The sequence below is a fragment of the Brassica oleracea genome, chromosome C3 (assembly GCF_000695525.1).
Source record: "Brassica oleracea var. oleracea cultivar TO1000 chromosome C3, BOL, whole genome shotgun sequence".
Classification (NCBI taxonomy): domain Eukaryota; kingdom Viridiplantae; phylum Streptophyta; class Magnoliopsida; order Brassicales; family Brassicaceae; genus Brassica; species Brassica oleracea.
In genome coordinates, this window is record NC_027750.1 from 1,997,486 (window position 1) to 2,017,809 (window position 20,324).

The window sequence follows — 20,324 nt, forward strand, 5'->3', positions numbered from 1 at the left end:
CCCTTTTAAAAAAAAAAAAAAAAAAAAACATGGCAACACTAACTAGTAGGCTGTAAAATACCAAAAATATCGTTTCTTCTGATTGTTTACCCTAATTTATAGTTTTAGTACGATCAGGGCCGTCTCAAATTAATTTTAGACCATGTTAAAAAAAAATTATTAATCGTACATTTTATCAAGTAATTTAAAATTTTAATAACTTTGTCTGATTTTTTTTTTAATTATAAGTTCTAAATTTAGTATTATATCTAAAAATTTAAAATTTCTTACAATAATTTATATATATATATATTTTAAAAAAATTAAACTTTTTGTTTTTATATGTCGGGTCCTGTTCGGCCGCTCAGATTGTGCGTGCTGTTAGACGGCCAGTACGATGCCCTGATCAGAATTTAACCAAAACGAGCAGTTTTGTTTTTTATTTTAAAATCATCTGACCTTATTAAAATTTCGTTGATGGTGATCATAAATTTAATTATTTAAACTTACGTATTAATTATCACCTAACCGGACCGGCTCAACATGTGCCGTTTGTATAAAATATTTTCTAACCGACCCTCCTATTTCCCGAAACTCATTTTTAACTACTCGATACTTGTCAAAATTGAAGCCAACGCCCAACAAGTTCCAGAGTAACGTTTATCCATCTTCCACGTAGCAACAAGCACGTCCGTTGACTTGGTCTACTAGATTCACGCTTATTCAGCTCTCGAAACGTCGTCGTTTCTCCAAGCTTCATAGCCGAGAAGCGCACCACCGCCTAGAACCTTCTCTCCTTCTCTAGAAAACGAACTCTCTCATTACCTTCAAAAAACCCTAAACCCTATTCATCATACACACTACTACACAGACGCAATTCTATCGCCTCTTGAATTCTCAAAAACCATGGCAACCGCCGCTCTCCTCCGCTCGATTCGACGCCGCGATGTCGCTTCCGCTCCTTTCTCAGCTTACAAATGCGTAAATCTTCTTCTATCTTCATACGATCTGTATAAGAAATCTGATCCTTGAGATGATTACGTGATCCTGATTCACTCTTTTGTTGCAGATTCAAAGCAGCGGGAAAGCATCACTGAACGGTCAGAACTGGAGAAGCTTCTCAAGGGCATTTAGGTAATTGATCTTCCCCATCAATTAAGCTAACGCAAAGGTCTTACCTTTGTCTCTGTTCTGAAGCTGTCTTTTCTAATGGATTCAGCTCGAAGCCTGCTGGGAATGACGTCATCGGTATTGACTTGGGTACTACTAACTCATGTGTTGCAGTCATGGAAGGGAAGGTGAGAGATTGTGATTGTGTTTTTTTTTTTTTTTGTTTCTGAGCTTCCAAAGTTCTAAACTTTGTGTGTTTTATCTGATTTGTAGAATCCGAAAGTTTTAAACTTTGTGTGTTTTTTGTTTTTGTTTTTGTTTTTTATTCTGAGCTTCCAAAGTTTTAAACTTTGTGTTTTTATCTGATTTGTAGAATCCGAAAGTTTTAAAACTTTGTGTTTTTTTTTTGTTTCTGAGCTTCCAAAGTTTTAAACTTTGTGTTTTTATCTGATTTCTAGAATCCGAAAGTTTTAAACTTTGTGTGTTTTATCTGATTTGTAGAATCCGAAAGTGATTGAAAACGCTGAAGGTGCTCGAACCACACCATCAGTGGTAGCTTTCAACCCCAAAGGAGAGCTTCTCGTTGGCACACCAGCCAAGCGCCAAGCTGTGACTAATCCTACAAACACTCTCTTTGGAACAAAGCGTTTGATCGGGAGGAAGTTCGACGACCCGCAAACGCAGAAGGAGATGAAAATGGTGCCTTACAAGATCGTGCGTGCCCCTAACGGCGACGCGTGGGTTGAAGCCAATGGTCAGAAGTATTCTCCTAGTCAGGTTGGAGCGTTTGTGCTGACGAAGATGAAAGAGACAGCAGAAGCTTACTTGGGGAAGTCTGTGAAGAAAGCTGTTGTCACTGTTCCGGCTTACTTTAATGATGCTCAGAGGCAAGCTACTAAAGATGCTGGTAGGATCGCTGGTTTGGATGTGGAGAGGATTATTAATGAGCCGACGGCTGCTGCTCTTTCTTATGGGATGACGAATAAGGAGGGGTTGATTGCTGTGTTTGATCTTGGTGGTGGGACGTTCGATGTGTCGATTTTGGAGATTTCGAATGGGGTTTTCGAGGTGAAAGCTACTAATGGTGATACCTTCTTGGGAGGAGAGGATTTTGATAATGCTCTGCTAGACTTCTTGGTGAATGAGTTCAAGACCAGTGAGGGGATTGATCTGGCGAAAGATAGACTTGCTCTCCAGAGGCTTCGAGAAGCTGCTGAGAAGGCCAAGATTGAACTGTCATCAACCTCTCAAACTGAGATTAACCTGCCGTTCATCACAGCTGATGCATCTGGAGCGAAGCATTTTAATATCACCCTGACGAGGTCGAAGTTTGAAGCTCTGGTGAACGGCTTGATCGAGAGGACTCGTGATCCTTGCAAGAACTGTCTCAAGGATGCTGGTATAAGTGCCAAGGAAGTTGATGAGGTTCTCCTTGTCGGAGGGATGACTCGGGTTCCCAAGGTGCAGACTGTTGTTGCGGAGATTTTTAGGAAGACTCCTAGTAAAGGTGTTAACCCTGATGAGGCTGTTGCTATGGGAGCTGCACTTCAAGGTGGTATCCTCCGTGGGGATGTCAAGGAGTTGCTGCTTTTAGATGTCACACCTCTGTCTCTCGGTATTGAAACACTTGGTGGTGTCTTTACAAGATTGATTACACGAAACACAACCATCCCCACAAAGAAGAGTCAGGTATGCTTGTAAAGATTTGAAAATCACCGAGTAACTAGGAAAGATTAGTTCAAGTTATCACATAAGAGTAGATCTGAGCTACTTAGCAATGCATGTTTGAGTTTCTCTTGTTGGCAATGATTAATGTTATACTCTTTCTTATGAGCTGAGGGTGAAAGCAAAATCCTCTGGTATACTAATTGATGGATGATCCATCACAATCTATTGTTTTGGTCAAGTTTGTACTAAAAAGTTGTCGTCTCTCGTTTCTTTTATCTTGAAGGTGTTCTCAACTGCAGCAGACAATCAGACGCAAGTTGGGATCAGAGTGCTACAAGGAGAGCGTGAAATGGCATCAGACAACAAGCTCTTAGGAGAATTCGATCTAGTGGGCATTCCACCATCTCCAAGAGGCATCCCTCAGATAGAAGTAACGTTCGACATCGACGCAAACGGCATTGTCACCGTTTCCGCCAAGGACAAGACGACCGGCAAAGAGCAGCAGATCACAATCAGATCATCTGGTGGACTCTCGGAAGATGACATCCAGAAGATGGTGAGAGACGCAGAGTTGCACGCTCAGAAAGACAAAGAAAGGAAAGACTTGATCGACACCAAGAACACAGCCGACACGACGATTTACAGCATAGAGAAGAGCCTCGGTGAGTACAGAGAGAAGATTCCAGGTGAAGTCGCCAAGGAGATTGAAGACGCCGTGGCGGATCTGAGGACCGCTTCTTCTGGAGATGATGTCAATGAGATTAAGGCTAAGATCGATGCTGCGAACAAAGCTGTTTCGAAGATAGGAGAGCACATGTCTGGTGGTGGTGGTTCTGGTGGGGATTCTACACCAGGAGGAGGAGGAGCTCAGGGAGGCAGTGATCAAACTCCAGAGGCTGACTACGAGGAAGTAAAGAAGTGAAGAGTTGGCTTAAATTCTACTCTGTTTGGGTGTAAGTTAAGAGATTAGGTTTAGAGTTTCTTTGAGGTTGAACAAGATTAATAAGAGTCAGAAACGTTTTGTCAAACTCATTGCAAAGCTATGATTGTTTGCTTTTTTTCTTTCTTCTCAGACCTTATTGATGTGGTTTGATGTTATAAATGTTTGATCACCATATACGTAAGGAAAGATAGTCCCAATGATAAAAAAACCAATTATTGCCCTAACTTAGCTACCAAGATACACAATCCATATCTTGTGAACTAGTTTCACTAGAGACTAAAGAAGAAAGAAAGCTTTCTAAGTAGAAAACAAATGTATTTGTCACTTATAACTTATTGAGCTGACACAAGACCAAACTCTCTCTCAAATGTATAACTGTCTGCATGCAGCAGCTGTGGTGTATGCAGGACAATAAGGGCATTTGAATCTACGAGTACTACAGCACTTGCAGAGTCTCAAGATCGTTTCCTTGCAAAGAACATGACGACAAGGCATCATCATCGGCGGGTTGTATTCATCACTCTGCTCTCTACTAACCGGACATACAAAAACCGAGTGAAACCGAAACTCATCACCCAACTCAAGATCAACCGGAAGCTGTTTCATCTCTCCCCACTCTTCATTCTCCAAACCCATCACACGGACCAGCTTCAAAAGCCTCGGTAAGCTCTCTACACCAGCTGATAACGCCACTGCCAACAAAGAACTAGATGGTTGGCCATGGAGATTGTAGTATTGCTTGGTCAGCTCTCTGCTTGCCTTGTCCCAACCCAATGGAAACAGCTCCTCTGAGTGAGGATAGTTCTCAAGATCTCTAACCCATAAGAGAGCGACTATAAGCTTACGTATCTTTACACTGTGGAGTGAAGCGAACTTTGGGAAATGAGCTCTTGCAAACCTTAAAGCCTCTGAACGTTTCCTTTGTCTTAACATCTCCCAGTACTTTAGACTTACGAGTTCCATCTCCAGTTTTGAAGCTTCTTCCTTCAGATTTTCTCTGTTCTCAGAGATCCATCTCATCGCAGGCTCAGTGTCTTTCTCCTTCAGCGGCTCGGTTACTCGGCGGATCTCGAGAGACCTAGCTATAGCCTCACTTAGTTGATCATCTACTTCTACTTCAGCTTCTTTAATAAGAAGCTCTCCAACTTCGAACAACCCTTGTCGGTAAAAGTACTCAACAAGCATCTTATCCACTAGCTGGTGATCCAAATCAATGCTTCTGGAGGCTGGAAACATATCAGATTTTCCGAGAACTTTCTCGAACTTGGTGAGACTAGTGTTCGTTTCCTTTTGTGATTCTTGGAGATGGTTGATCGGTAAAAGAGAGTCGAGCTTGAGCTTCAGCTCGGTGAGAACCGTTTTGGGGTCGTTCTTGGTTAGGATCTGAACCAGTGACTCTACGAATCCTTCAAAAGCTCCGTCGGTGACGGCTTGGGAAATGGTGTGGTAATGCTTTTGTCTCTTAGCAACTTGGTTGAATCCATCTTTCACCGTAGCAATTGGATCCATTTTTTCTTCTGATTAATCTGCAACAACATGTAACTAGTTTGATGATCAAACAACAGTAAGACATGGTTTTTTACAAGAATACTCCCTCAGTTCCAAAATATATGATATTTTAGTGAATTTTACGATGTTTTGATATTTTTATGTAAATTTTAGTTTTACCAAAAACTATATCAATGATATTTTATAGTGTTTTTTATGATTAGCTAAATTAGTTTTAGTTTATATTTTAAATGTTATTTTTTAAGTAAAAGTATATGCCTTAATTTTTGTGCATTCATCTGAAACATCAAATATTTTAAAACAGATGGAGTATAAAACAAACGAAAAGAATACACCAAACAGTGTTCGGTTTTCTTGTCTAAAGGATGCCCTAGTTCTAGGTAGATAATTAAAATCTAGAATAGAAGAACAAAGGCAATAATGATTCATTCACAAACAATCATCAACCATAGAAATACACGTGATTTTGATCACTCTTATGAACTAATAATAGAACAAGAAAACTATAATCGTTGGTTGAAAGGAATAAATGAATAGATGTGCATGAAGAAGTACCGTGAAGGCCACGGGAAGTCTGCTGCTTCGGTTTTGGAGTAATCAGAGAGATGAAGCAAAAGTACTCATTGAAAGAAGTAAATATGGAAACGTAAACTTTTGAAACACATATCAAGATAGTTAGGTACGTTCCTTAAAACATGGAATCTCTATCAAGTACAAATCGGGAAGAAGATGCGTTGTTTGTTAGGTACTCAAATCTTTGTTTCTGTTCAGATTTGATACGAAAATCTTTTTCTATTTTGTATATTATGCAAAATATTTTCAATATAAATCACATTTCTAAAGCAATCAAATTATCATTATTCTATAAGGATAATAACAACACCACCATTTTGATTTATTTTTTTATTATTAGTTTTCAAGTAAATATATATATATTAAAAACAAATTAAATATTGTTTAATGGAGAGGATTCCAAATATCACAGATTGTAGGTTCCTCCCTATCAAGTCGCATCCGACAAATTATACTGTCGAAAATATACCAAAGGCATACATTACAAACGTTGGCGTCTCTACTCGATGTGAAAATGTCGTACCACAACTCTTTGCCTGCGTCAGGCCACCGGAAACTGCAAGTGTACTTTGTAGCTATCAACGAATTTGTAGGAAACTTAAACTCAAAACTAGCTCCAGGTCTGAGCGAAACAGGCCCTAAATCTTTATTCCCGCTCCTACAATGCACGTCTATAGTTTGGCGTACGCCTAATTTGTTAATCATCACGACTTGTTTGGGTGATGAAATACCAAACGTCGACGCTTTTGTGAGGATAATTAAAAACAAGAATGATGTGAAAAAGAATTTGCGATTTGTAGAGAAAACCATCGTGGATTGTTCTCTTTTTTTTTTTTTCTTTAGGATTTGATACTTTTGTTTATGGACCCATTATAGTATATATAATATTTAGATGAAAACGTTTTTGTTTTTGTTTCTTTTTTGCTAAAAATGAAAACGTATTTGTTGTCTTCTTCTTTTTGTTCAAAGGTATTTATACTCATATTTAATTTACCGTTTTCTTTTAGATATATATAAATTTAAACGGTGTTACTCAACAAAGCACGTACGTTATAACACATGTTTTCAATTAATTTGTCTTGTGAGTAAATCGTTACAAAATCAAATACTCCATTCAATGAGACAAATTAGCTATGACATATTATTGGTGTTCTCTTTTTTTCTTTTTCCAATATATAAATGGTAAATGTTCAAATGATTTTGGAAGATCTTATTATGTCTCTGTGATTATCTGAATACTTCCAGCTAATTCTTCTTCTGCTTTCTCCAAGCCAACCCATGTCGATTGTGAAAGAGAAGAAATAAGGATAAAAGATCTCTCTTTGCTTTCTTTTGTGACAAGTAATTATTTGAAGAGAGAATATTTCAAGACCTAAGGGCCCAAGCTGATACACACTTCCTCTACTCCTAGACGCACTTTGGTTGCAAAGAAAGCTAACTTAATTTGCTTGCAAAGAAAGCCATTACAATTGAAAGAACGAGAGTACTAAAAGATGTTTGATCTTAAAACCTCTGAAGCAACAAAAGAGCATTCAACCACATTCGCATCTCCTCTTTACCCGCCAAGGCAAGCATCTGTATTAGACTTTGCTGCAGCATATGCCTGTAGTAGTAGTACATTCCACATGGTTTTGAGATAAGGTTTCTCTTGTTGCTTAGTTTTTGTCAAAATGCAATCAAATCAATAAAATGAGTGTAAAAGCAATCAAAGTCTATATTTTCATACTTAAAACTTATTTCCAAAATATAAATTTTACAATAATGTATTTTTATTATTTCTCAGTCATCAATGGTGAAAAAACAAAACCTCAAAGTTTAGATCGCTTTGAAAGAAAAAACAAGAATGAATTGGACATTGCAATTAACTGTTTAGAAAAGAGAAAGGTCTCCAGGATCAACTGATCTCTTCACAAGTTTAGCCCATGATTCATTTGTCTCATGAATGATCTTCAATGCATACTCCTGTAACAAAGAACACCACACCACAAGTGTTACAGCTTCTCTCTTCTCTCAGTTTCAGTAACCAAAAAACACATGACAAGAGACATTTGTAAAGTGATGAACTTACTTTGTTAGCTGGTTTGTCTCCAAGACCGAATCTATTAGCAGGCTTTCCATCAGGGATCTTGTAGTCTCTAAACCAGTCTCTAATAGCTGTTAACGTACCCTGATACACCAAATTATATAAAGGTCAGAAACAAAAGTCATGAGCATTTAGTCTTGTTTCTAACTACTAAAGATTAGCTCTTACAGGAAAATGCTTCTCGACATCATCAACATCATTCACAAGATGAGCTTTTGGATCATCCAATGAAATGGCAACAATCTTCCAGTCTAGCTCTCCTTCATCAATCATAGCTAAAGCAGCCAATGGCTTGATTTTAAGAACCTCCCCTATCTTCCTTTGGGTTTCACCAATCTCAACAACATCAACTACAAAACCCATAACCAAGAATCAAACCTTAATAACAATTCCAGTAGATAAATAAAGAGAGTATGACAAAGTTAACCTGGATCATTATCACCAAAAGCTTCTTCAACTTCAGCGTTTGCCTGAGATGGATCTTCCCATGTCTGTGGAAGCAACCCATAGTTCCAGTTTATGTTGTACGGATAGTATCTGAGCTTTCCCTTCTTGGTGTCTTGCTTAATAGGAGTGAAGTCTTCATCAGTAGCAACCTCCATTTTGGCTTTTGACTCTTTAGGGATTTCAACTATAAAGTTGTAAACTCCATCTCCCAAGGTCAATGGTATATCATGCCATGGAGACACCTATACACAACATGCATATTCAAACCTTTAACAAAAAAAAAAACACAGAACAGAGTAACGAATCAAGAGCATTTTCAACAAAAAATCACAATGTTAGATCTAAAGAAACAATCTTTCATTGCATAACCACAAGAGTAGTCCAAATAACAATGTGATATATACCGAAAAATTCAACTCTTTTGGATTTTGGTAAAACAGATAAACCCATTTCCTCAATCTGTCAGAGAAAACAGAGCTTTAACACAGAACAGAGTAATGAATCAAAATCATTTCACAAAGTTGGATCTTTTAGAAACATTAGTATTCTAATTAGCAATGTGAAAGATCTCCACAGCTCAGAGTTATGGTAAAACAGAGAACAAGCTTTGACCTGAGAGAGACAATACGAAGGAGAAGTAAGAGACCAAGGTACCTTCTTTCCGGAGCCATCGAGGAAGAAGACTCGATAATCTAGGGTTTCGGGTTGACCTTCTTCTTTAACCTTCACCAGAGGGTTGTATATGGCACTGCAAGAGAAGGGCCGCTTCGATTTCAACACCAAAGCTCTTCTGTTGAAGCAGAGAGCGCCGCCGCCGCATGATCTCTTCGCCGGGAGAACGAAAGCTCGTTTGGCGAGGAAGCACGAGGTGGCGGAAGCTGCAGTAATCACTCTTGTAGCCGCCATTGTTGTGGAAAGAAGATTGAAGAATGTGGTGGCCTTTCGTTTCTCTCTCTCTCCTTTATTCTTCTCCACGGAGAGAAAACAAATCAATTATAAAAATTTTGGATTTGGTTCGGACAAAAGATTGCAAACCGAAGAGAATAAACCACGTGGGTTTTGTCGGGTTATGTATTATTACCAACTTTAGTGAAGGTATCAATATTTGTTTGCAATTGGATAACAAAATGGTTTCGTGGTGTAGTTGGTTATCACGTCAGTCTAACACACTGAAGGTCTCCGGTTCGAACCCGGGCGAAGCCAAGATGTTTTTCGTATTTATTTTATTTTTCTTCACCTTCACACTTGTCATTGTAACGACATGGCCTAAATTCCGTCCAAATCATACCTGAGATTATGCTTCTCAACAAAAACATAAGAAAGAAATGGTATTTGGATTTTGAATGTCATGGATACATTAGATCACAGGACATTTTATTGATTATTATAAATTTATAATAATGTGTGGAAAAAAAATGTTCATTTGTAAGAATCTTTCGTTATCCCTCCTTTATCTTCTTTATGTATGTTGCACTCTTCGCTTGAGTCTTGACCATTGTAGCCCTCAAAGTTTCCATGTTGATTATTAATTTGGTTTTTCAATATGGATTACGGTTTACACGGCTCAATTTTAGTCCGGTTCAAGTCGTTTATTTCTAACCACCCTGTCAGAAAAGAACGGTTATGTTTTCTTCGGTGAAGACTGATTTGCCCTTCCTCTTGTTTCCAGAGATCATTTTTCTGATAAATATAAACCGTTACAGTCTCAATAACTGTTTATATAAACTGACACATTCCATTTCACACAAGACTACGAAACTGTTTAATCAGAAAAACAGAGAAACACACAAAAAGCAAAGATGGAGAAAACAGAGGAAAGTGTCGGGATCAAAGTCTACACGCCGCAAAAACCATCACCATCACCACCCTCTCGTTCGCCCAAACCCTTATCAATCTCATCACTTCCTTCACTTCCCCCAGGAGCCGCAGCAGGAGGAGGAAGAGGCCGCAAACGCCGCATGGTCGCTCAAGGAGTTCAAAAAACGGTTTCGAAGACATCGATGATCGTCAACTTCCTTCCGACAGGAACTCTCCTGATGTTCGAAATGGTTCTCCCTTCCATCTACCGCGACGGAGACTGCAACGGAATCAATACACTAATGATCCATCTCCTGCTCCTTCTCTGCGCAACCTCCTGCTTCTTCTTCCATTTCACCGACAGTTTCAAAGCCGCCGACGAGAAAATCTATTACGGTTTCGTGACGCCGCGTGGACTCGCCGTGTTCATGAAACCGCCGCCGCCTGAGTTCGGAGGCGGAGGAGACGCGTTCGCGGAAGCGGAGATACCTGTGAATGATGAGAGGTATAAGTTGAAGGTTAACGACTTTGTTCATGCAGTGATGAGCGTTTTGGTGTTTATGGCGATTGCGTTTTCGGACAGGAGAGTCACGGGTTGTCTCGTTCCGGGGAAACAGAAAGAGATGGATCAAGTTATGGAGAGTTTCCCATTGATGGTCGGAATCGTTTGCAGTGCTCTGTTTCTTGTCTTCCCGACCACTCGACGTGGTGTTGGATGCATGTCTGCTTGATTTTTCTTTAAGTATGTTCTGTGTGTTGTGTATTTGTTGTATTGTCGTTTTGCATGTAATTCAGATAACTTGTATTGAACTCTACTATCTAATCTTCACCTATTGTATTGTACTGTAAAATAAAAATGTTGTTAGTCACATTGTGATCATTATTTTGTAAACTATTAGCAAGCTTTCCATCTGGTCTCTTGTAATCTCTAAAACAGTCTCCAATGGCTGTTGGTGTACCCTGATACACCAGATTATATAAAGGTAAGAAACAACGTCTGAGAATTTTAGTCTTGTTCTACTACTAAAGATTAGCCTCTTACAGTGAAATGTTTATCAACATCATTCACAAGATGAGCTTTTGGGTCATCCAATGAAATGGCAACAATCTTCCAGTCTAGCTCTCTCCTTCATCAATCATAGCTAAAGCACCTAAAGGCATCTCCAACCCAAACCTATTTTTTTCTCTATAATTTTCACAAAAATAAGTTTTGCTCTAATGGTTTACACTATAACTCTATTATAGAAGAGAAAATAGAGGGATTTAACTTTTTCACTTAAAATATGTTGAATATGTTTAGAAATTTTAAAACAACACTAAAGATCAGATCATATGTTTCAGTATATAGAACATTTACCGAAAAACTCAATATTTTCGTAGGGGTTAACACATATTTTCGTATATTAAACTCTCTTTCAAGGTATATGGGCATCATTTTAATTTTTTGTCAATTAATATAGTAAAACTTCATAATACTCCCTAAATTGGTAGACTAACCACTATAAAATCGCTACTTTCTAGAGAGACGGAGACAAAAAAAAGTTCTAAACCTCTTTGACCTTCATCATATGTTAATGAAAGAAGCAACTATGCATTAAAACAGTATTTTCATATTTTTGAATTTTTCTCAAAATTTATGTTTTAACCCCTACGAAAATATTGAGTTTTTCGGTAAATAAAACTCAGTAAATATTCTATATATTGAACCCTAATCTTTAGTGTTGTTTTAAAATTTCTAAACACATTCTAAATTTGCATTAATGTATATTAAACTCTCTTTCACGGTACATGGACATTGTTTTAATTTTTTGTCAATTAATTTAGTAAAACTTCATAATACTCTCTAAATTGGTGGACTAATCACTATAAAATCGCTATTCTCTAGAAAAACGGAGAAAACAAAGGTTCCAAACCTCTTTGACCTTCATCATATGTTAGTGAAGGATGCAACTATGCATTAAAACAATATTTTTGAATTTTTCTCAAAATCTATGAGTTCCCTACGTAAATATTGAGTTTTTCGGTAAATGCTCTATATACTGAAGCCTATGATCTTTAGCGTTGTTTTAAAATTTCTAAACACATTCTACATTTATATTAATGTATATTAAACTCTCTTTCACGGTACATGGACATTGTTTTAATTTTTTGTCAATTAATCAAAACTTCATAATACTCCCTATAAAATCGTTATTTCTAGAGAAATGGAGACAACATAGGTTTCAAACCTCTTTGAACTTCATCATATGTTAGTGAAGGATGCAACTATGAAGGATGCAACTATGCATTAAAAAAATATTTTCATATTTTTGAATTTTTCTCAAAATTGGTGTCAACCCCTACGAAAATATTGAGTTTTTCGGTATATGTTCTATATACTGAAGCCTATGATCTTTAGTTTTGTTTTAAAATTTTTAAACACATTCTATATTTGTATTAATGTATATTAAACTCTATTTCGTGGTACATAGGCATCGTATTAATTTGTTGTCAATTAATTTAATAAAACTTCATAATACTCCCTAAATTGGTGGACTAACCACTATAAAATCGTTATTTCTAGAGAAATGGAGACAACATAGGTTTCAAACCTCTTTGAACTTCATCATATGTTAGTGAAGGATGCAACTATGAAGGATGCAACTATGCATTAAAAAAATATTTTCATATTTTTGAATTTTTCTCAAAATATATGTGTTAACCCTTACGAAAATATTGAATTTTTTGGTAAATGTTCTATATACTGAAGCCTATGCTCTTTAGTGTTGTTTAAAATTTTCTAAACACATTCTACATTTGTATTAATGTATATTAAACTCTCTTTCATGGTACATGGACATCATTTTAATTTTTTGTCAATTAATTTAGTAAAATTTCATAATACTCCCTAAATTGGTGGGCTAACCACTAAAAATCGTTATTCTCTAGAAAAAACGGAGAAAACAAAGGTTCCAAACCTCTTTGACCTTCATCATATGTCAGTGAAGGATTCAACTACAAAAATATTGAGTTTTTCGGTAAATGTTATATATACTGAAGTATATGATCTTTAGTGTTGCTTTAAAATATCTAAACACATTCTACATATTTGGAGTGAAAAAAGTGAAATTCCTCTATAATAGAGTAACTCTATTATAGTGTAAACCATTGGAGCAAAACTTACCATATAATAGAGTTACTCTATTTTTTGTGGAAATTATAGAAAAAAAATAGGTTTCAGTTGGAGTTGGTCTAAAAAAGGCTTGATTTATGAACCTCGCCTATCTTCCTTTGTGTTTCACCAATCTCAACAACCTCAACTAGAAATCCGTAACCAAGAATAAAAAAGCTTGATAACAAAATTCAAGTTATATCATTCATATATATTTCAGTAGATTAAAAAGAAAGAACAAGTATCACAAAGTTAACCTGGATCATTATCACCAAAAGCTCCTTCAACTTCAACATTTGCATGAGATGGATCTTCCCATGTCTGCGGAAGCAACCCATAGTTCCAGTTTATGTTGTACCTAGATATATCCAAGATGCAGAAGCCTTAGCAATATAGATGAAGACAACACAAATGATATGTTTCTGAAGGAAACTATATCACTTACGGATAATATCTGAGCTTTCCCTTCTTAGTGTCTTGCTTAATAGGAGTGAAGTCTTCATCAGTAGCAACCTCAATTTTTTAAACTATTTGTATCCGTGAATTCACGGGCAACCACCTAATTACACTCTTAAATTTTAATATACTCTTAAACTTTCATAAAGGTAAGGTGTGACTCATAAGGTTTTCAACTCCTTTTATATCTCATCTTCTTTCGATTGTGTTTAATATTCAATTGTTATTTTGATATGTACGTGAGGTAATGTTCACTTTTATTTTCATTTTTTCTTCTGTTCATTTATTTAATCTTTTCGGGTAATTTTTTTATTTTTAAATGTCGGATTTTATTACTTATCGAAATAGGTTGAATACTAAATTGAAAACCAAAATAGTTTAAATATTTTCATAGCAAATAGAAAATTATGACTGGTATTTTTGGATATTTTTCTTAATTTAAACAAATGGCATAATAAAGTGTGATCCTTATGAGCAAAGAAATGAAGAAAATCCAGAGTGTTGATGTGTGTATCCTATCACAGGACACTTCAAATTACTTGCTTCTCCAGTGGAGCTTGACTACTTCCCTGAAGTCTTCAAATAATCTGGTGGAGACTGTAGCGATCCGGAATGTAAGAGTGAACCAGAGTGATCACCAACTTATGGTGGATATCCTCATTTTCCCACAGGGTAGAGAAGGTTTCACACAGACGACACTGGCTCTTGTCACTTTTGCTTTTAGCAACCAGGACTAGAAGCCTCCTCCAATATTCGAGTCATACTTTTTCCGAGCTAATACGTATCCTCTGTTATCTGGTAATGTATAAAATGGGACACACAAAATCTCAATAGTCTGAAATTATGAACTAACTAACTTTCTTATTGCATTTGACACAGATTGAAGAGATTTGAATTCTTCAAAGGAGGACATTATGATAGTAGCAGATGTACAAAGGGGTTCTTCCCTCTCGGGAAGCCATAGCAATCAAGAGAGCTAAACCAGAATCATTGGAAGGAGCGTTGGAATTCAAGACCGAGATTGAGTTTTCTTTCAAGGATCCATTACATTTTACAACAAGAAAAAAGCAAAAAATAAGAAAAAAATAATAAAATAGAAAAATAATGATAAAAACAAAAGATTCATGTTTGCAATATGTTGTTCACAATTGAGTTTTAAAACAAACAATCGCTTGATCTGACGCACATTTTTTTTTTCAATTTTTATTGATCAATTTAAGATTGATCAAGTTTTTTAACTGTTTTTACATGGTGTGAGATATTCATATTATTTTTGGATATACAAGCAAGCAAATGTATATGTTGTATAAATCATTTGTCATTTGATAAATATAATAAAATATTTTTAATGTATATATTTATAAAACATACCATTTAATATACTTTGTAGATTAATACATATATTTCAAATATACACATGCTTCATAGCAAAAATATATCTTATGTTTTCCATTTCTAATGAATCACAATTTATTTTATATGTCAACTAATTTTTAGTACTTGAATACCTGAATAATTAATTCAAGTCCATTACTAATTTTAGTCACTATGTTGACATTAACATTTGATCTCTTTTCTTTTCTTGTAAATTATTATACGAGCTATTAATAATTTGTGTGGAAAGAAATTTTTGTTCATTTGTAGGAAACCTTCCTAATCCCTTTTATCTTCTTTACGAATGTTGCACTCTTCTCTTGACTGTTGTGGCTCTCAATATTTTCATGGTGATTATTAATTAGATTTGTAAAACGAAACATTATGAGCTTTGTGTACACATACCATTTTGCTGAATTTTTAAGAAACATTTTGGGCCCAATAACATAATCCTAATTTCATTTCTAAATCTAATAAAATCTTATAAGTTATAACCAATAGCTTTGTCAATAAATATTTCTTTTATTTAGTTTAAACAATCCAATTAGATATATAGGTGTTAATTTTGGTTTAATTGGTAAATCTTGTTAACCAATATCATGATAAATTCATTGAGAGGGAGTATATAATAAATAATTTTTTTTTTGGCAAAGCTCTCCAAAAAAAACAGAGAAAACGAATTATGAGTTTTATTCCGAAATTAGATAAAAATTCTACGAAAATCTTGTAACTACTCTGTCACTAATTTTATAACCAACAATACATAGATTAGTCATGGCCGATCTGAAATTTTGGGGGCCATAAACATTTTTTTATACATTTTCTTTTTTTTTTCATAATTTGAATATTTTATCTATGTAACAAATGTCTACAAAAATTGGGATTCAAGCCAATGTTTCATTCACTTGTCCCTATATCTGATCATGAAATTAGTCTTAATTTTTTAAAATTCTGAAACACTAGTTGACTTAAAGAATCTTCAAAATGATGTCAATTTTTAACATTGTTAAGAAGTCCCATTTAATGAAAAGAGCAAAAGCAAAAACAATAAAATTAGAATGTAATATTCTAAAACAAAAATGGTAAACATCACATGTCTCTGCAAAAGAATTAAAGTGTTCTCATAAGAGTTATCTCCAACCCACCTCTATTTCTACATCTATAATAGATATTGTTATTTTTGCCTAAAATAGATATTATTATTTTTCTTCTACATTGGAGTAAAACTCATCTTTATTATAGAGTTTCTCTATTTTAGAGGTAAAAATAGAGAGAGAAGTTTGTGTTCTTAGTAATTCAACAAAAGAAAGAGAGATAAGTTTGTATTCTTCATTTTTACCTTCTTTTCTCATTGTTTGTTAAAGACGAATGGAACAAGATTTGTTCTTTTGATAGTGTTGTTGCTGCAAGCTCACTACTCTATTTCAGATGGTAAGTGTGTGCTAATTAGTGATTTTCATAGTGTTGTTCTTTTCATAGTGTTGTTGATGCAAGGTCACTCCTCCTTGAAACTGATTTTTCGTTTCTTCCGCAGATTCTGCCGCATTGCAAGCCATGAAAGCTCAATGGACAAGGTTCCCTGAGAATTGGAAAAGAGTAGACCCTTGTGGAAGCAATTGGTTGGAATATCCTGCTACAACAACAAAGTTGTTTCAATGTAAGAAAATTAATTTTATTTTGTTTTCTTTTTGCTATGTTTCTCTTTTCTAAACTGTAAGTTTGGTGTAGATTATTAGGGAATCTTAATGTGGAAGAAAAGCTTGGAGAGGCAATTTCAGCCTTATCAGAACTTCATATTTTGTAAGGTTTTAGTTTCTTTCAAGGATCCATTACATTTTACAAGGAAAAAAATAACAAGAAAAAAATAAAAAAATAAAAAGCAAAAATTAATAAAATAGAAAAACAATGATAAAAACAAAAGATTCATGTTTGCAATATGTTGTTCACAATCGAGTTTCTAGGTTTTAAAACAAACAAGCGCTTGACTTGACGCACATGTGTTTTTTTCATTTTTTATTGATCAAATTTAAGATTGATCAAGTTTTTTTTAACTTTTTTACATGGTGTGTGATATTCATATTAATTTTGGATATACAAGCAAGCAAATGTATATGTTATATAAATAATTTGTCATCTGATAAATCTAATAAAAAAATTTAATGCATATATTTATTAAACATACCATTTAATATACTTTGTAGATTAATACATATATTTCAAATATACACATGTTTCGTAGCAAAAATATATGTTACGTTTTCCATTCTTAATGAATCCCAATTTATTTTATTTGTCAACTAAATTTAGCACTTGAATACCTAAAAATAATTAATTCAAAGTCCATTAGGAATTTTAATATGGTTTAGTGTGTGTATTAATATAGAGAGTTTAGCCATTTTCCTTACGATTTTTTTGAAAATTTTGATACTAACTAAATTACCATATATTGTTAAGATATCGTTAATATATGATACAAAAAAATGTAAAGATACTTGCTAATTTTAAAATATAATTGGAATATTTTGATATTCAGTGATCAAAATTGGAAATGAGTTAGTTAAGTATAATAAAAACTAAATGGTTAGCTAATAATGATTGTGTCTGCTTATGAAGTTAAAATTTTATTTATTTAACAATTCAGCAAAAAATATTTATACAGAATTTTTAGAAATTTATTATAAAAATATATATTTCTAATATTTCATTCACTTATAACCCGATATGCTAATTTGTGAATTATTTAAAATTTTATATTTTTAAATTTGTAAATCTAGTTTGTTTTGATTTAAAAATTAAATGTTTTACTTTATAGTTGTGATTATCTTTATCCATATTTAAATGGACATATTCGTATTTTCATAAAATCAAATAAAATATTAAACAAAATTATTTAAACCATTCATTTATCTTTATCTACTCTATTAAAATAGAATTCTATATGAAAATTACCTTGGCATGTTTTAAATTTGGGCCTATTAAACAATGTTGTGACTAATATTAAACATGATTCATATACACTTAGATGTTAACCAGTATATACTTAAACTAAACCAACTTTAATATTGGAATCTATCTAACATTAATCTTAGGTCATCTCTGGCCGTCGTCATCTTTTCCATTTTCTTCCTCTCTTCCATCATCTGACTAATTATAATTTAAATATCCCAAAAACTATTCTTGATGTTATTATTTTTCATTGGATCTCCGTAGATGTCACCAGAGTTATTCCCGATGTTACCAAGCTTTGTGATGAATTTGATAAGGAAGCTGTTATATGAGAACTTACGAAGTACTCGTGGAACGAGTTGGAAATTTCTGAATCAATAATTATATTGTTCCCAATGCAGAGAAATCTCCCACTTGCTGCTGCTAAGCAAACTTGGATACATACTTAGTTGATTCACTCTTACATGATATTCATGCGTACTGATGGTTGATTTCTCCTTCTATGTTTCAGTTTTTCTAAATAGGATATCGAGGATGTGATTGTAGTCAAGAAACTATAGAAAAATCTTTTGTTATCACCGCTGAGACAAGGTAGCTTTAAGTCGCCACTGTCAGGGAAGTGTACTCCAAAGGGCTCACCTACATTTTGGGAGAGGGCATTCAGGTCAGACTTCACGTAGAGATGGCAGAGATGGTGAAAAAGTTGTTCAGTGTTTCGGAAATAATCATTGAACATCATAGATTTTTAAAGTCTGAGAAGAATAAATCTACAACATACGGCCATATCTGTTACTAAATTGAAGTCATCCAAGTTAAGCGAGTCGACAAGTTTACAACACACTGCATCAATATACTATGTTTCTCCAGTAGCTCCTCATGTCTTTAGAATCATTGCTTTGACTTTTAACAACTACGAAAGTCATTAATGTTTCAGAAACTACTTTGAGTCTTCGACCAGATTATTTTATGCATCTCCACTTGAATTCTCCTCCTTTTCAATTTGAACCACTGCATCAAAAACAGCTACAGGTGAATCATACAGTCTTTCTTCGTTAATCACTTGAACACCAGTGATCTCTTCTACGGTTACATCTGAGCTTTGATGCACTAGAGATTTCCTTTCTCCTCCTTTGAAACATTTTGGCAGAAGCTTTATCAAAAGAATCACCACCATGGGGTCCTAAAATAACCTAGCCTAAGCTTTCATCAGTATCCTTATCCATATGTATGGCTACCATTATTTAGAACAACAAGTTGCTAACATTACTGTCACTAGCATCAACTGATCTCTTTCCCTTCTTGAAAAAACAACAACAAATATATTTTAAAAGACAAGCAACAAAGATATGAAGAATCCATGTACCAAAGTTACTCATCAGAATGTATACAGAATCACAAACTCCCGAGTTGATCGAAGGTTCAGAAAAATAACTTTTGTAATCACTAAACCTAAGAAGCGAGCAAACTAAAACTAGAAACCAAAAATATAAACATATTAAAGTTACTCATCAGATAGTATCTTAGTTTATATTTTAAATTAGATATTATATATATTTCAATTTTATAAATTAGCTAATACCAAATAAATGAATATATAGTATTTTTACACTAAGATAAGCGATGGTATATTTTCCAATGTTAAACATGTTCATTGGCACAAAATGATATAATTTTATATCAATAAAATTTGAGTTTCCGATATAGTTTCATGGAACAAACCTAAATATTATATTAGAAATGCTGCTAATGTGGCTACTAAACTTTCATCGATAAATAATCAATTTTCTTAAGTACTATGCTTTCAAGATATAACTAGATACTAACCCGCGCGCCAGCGCGGATATGAATTTTCAGTTTTTAATCATTTATTTTATTAAATGATGTATTTGTAAAATTCATTCATATTATATTCATTAAGTAAATATTTTTTTTTTGCATCTTAAACTATCTATTTTTTTACGAATGTGTGATATCATATAAAAAATATATAAAAATGAGTATACATATTTAATTAGATAATTGTAAAAACATAAATTTTTCTTTCGTTTGCGATATCATATAAATAATGATCCGCGCAGTTAACAAAAAGTCATGATTTTTTTATGTGTAATTTTTTTTTGACCATTTTCTTAAAACTATATTAAATTTTACATATTTTAATTAGAATATTTTTAATATCTTTACCTTTTTATTTGAAATGCAACTCAATATTTTTTTTAAACTTATAACAAAATATTTAAAAAATATTTTTAGAATTTGTTTGAAAAATATGAAAATTACATTTTAAA

The 20,324-nt window shown here is 34.1% G+C and overlaps 4 protein-coding genes and 1 non-coding gene across 6 annotated transcripts; 3 read left to right on the forward strand and 2 right to left on the reverse strand.

Annotated features, from left to right (window-relative positions):
• The first annotated feature begins 664 nt into the window (after window positions 1–664).
• LOC106335389 (heat shock 70 kDa protein 10, mitochondrial) lies at window positions 665–3,824 on the forward strand. Its single transcript, XM_013773903.1, has 5 exons — window positions 665–960; window positions 1,049–1,113; window positions 1,199–1,277; window positions 1,591–2,778; window positions 3,041–3,824. Exons 1-5 carry the CDS (start codon window positions 886–888, stop codon window positions 3,677–3,679), a joined length of 2,046 nt encoding a protein of 681 aa, XP_013629357.1. The 5' UTR covers window positions 665–885; the 3' UTR covers window positions 3,680–3,824.
• A 73-nt stretch (window positions 3,825–3,897) lies between these two features.
• On the reverse strand, window positions 3,898–5,867 carry LOC106335390 (lisH domain-containing protein C29A3.03c). 2 transcript variants are annotated; one of them, XM_013773904.1, is made up of 2 exons: window positions 5,765–5,867; window positions 3,898–5,226 (listed from the first exon to the last, which is right to left on the reverse strand). In XM_013773904.1, exon 2 carries the CDS (start codon window positions 5,207–5,209, stop codon window positions 4,064–4,066), a length of 1,146 nt encoding a protein of 381 aa, XP_013629358.1. In that variant the 5' UTR covers window positions 5,210–5,226; window positions 5,765–5,867; the 3' UTR covers window positions 3,898–4,063. The 2 variants fall into 2 exon arrangements, with proteins under 2 accessions (XP_013629358.1, XP_013629359.1); XM_013773905.1 differs by having other exon boundaries at window positions 3,898–5,242.
• A 1,615-nt stretch (window positions 5,868–7,482) lies between these two features.
• On the reverse strand, window positions 7,483–9,294 carry LOC106328898 (soluble inorganic pyrophosphatase 6, chloroplastic). The gene is made up of 5 exons (XM_013767438.1): window positions 8,967–9,294; window positions 8,293–8,554; window positions 8,034–8,215; window positions 7,851–7,949; window positions 7,483–7,744 (listed from the first exon to the last, which is right to left on the reverse strand). The coding sequence occupies exons 1-5, from the start codon at window positions 9,216–9,218 to the stop codon at window positions 7,652–7,654; spliced, it is 888 nt and encodes a 295-aa protein (XP_013622892.1). The 5' UTR covers window positions 9,219–9,294; the 3' UTR covers window positions 7,483–7,651.
• Window positions 9,295–9,441: 147 nt separating this feature from the next.
• Window positions 9,442–9,515, forward strand: TRNAV-AAC. Its single transcript has one exon. It is a non-coding gene; the product is annotated as a tRNA-Val (tRNA).
• A 554-nt stretch (window positions 9,516–10,069) lies between these two features.
• On the forward strand, window positions 10,070–10,881 carry LOC106333853. The gene has a single exon (XM_013772244.1). The coding sequence runs from the start codon at window positions 10,112–10,114 to the stop codon at window positions 10,838–10,840; it is 729 nt and encodes a 242-aa protein (XP_013627698.1). The 5' UTR covers window positions 10,070–10,111; the 3' UTR covers window positions 10,841–10,881.
• The last annotated feature ends 9,443 nt before the right edge of the window (window positions 10,882–20,324 follow it).

What these genes read in the sequence shown, in the direction of transcription:
- LOC106335389 (XM_013773903.1), top strand. Translation starts at nt 886, where the DNA reads ATGGCAACCGCCGCTCTCCTCCGCTCGATTCGACGCCGCGATGTCGCT. An exon ending in CTTTCTCAGCTTACAAATGC is followed by an intron (nt 961 to 1,048) that starts GTAAATCTTCTT and finishes CTTTTGTTGCAG; the next exon opens with ATTCAAAGCAGCGGGAAAGC. An exon ending in TCCCCACAAAGAAGAGTCAG is followed by an intron (nt 2,779 to 3,040) that starts GTATGCTTGTAA and finishes TTTATCTTGAAG; the next exon opens with GTGTTCTCAACTGCAGCAGA.
- LOC106333853 (XM_013772244.1), top strand. Translation starts at nt 10,112, where the DNA reads ATGGAGAAAACAGAGGAAAGTGTCGGGATCAAAGTCTACACGCCGCAA.
- LOC106335390 (XM_013773904.1), bottom strand. Translation starts at nt 5,209, where the DNA reads ATGGATCCAATTGCTACGGTGAAAGATGGATTCAACCAAGTTGCTAAG.
- LOC106328898 (XM_013767438.1), bottom strand. Translation starts at nt 9,218, where the DNA reads ATGGCGGCTACAAGAGTGATTACTGCAGCTTCCGCCACCTCGTGCTTC. An exon ending in TCGATGGCTCCGGAAAGAAG is followed by an intron (nt 8,555 to 8,966) that starts GTACCTTGGTCT and finishes TGTTGTGTATAG; the next exon opens with GTGTCTCCATGGCATGATAT. An exon ending in TTTTGGTGATAATGATCCAG is followed by an intron (nt 8,216 to 8,292) that starts GTTAACTTTGTC and finishes TGGGTTTTGTAG; the next exon opens with TTGATGTTGTTGAGATTGGT.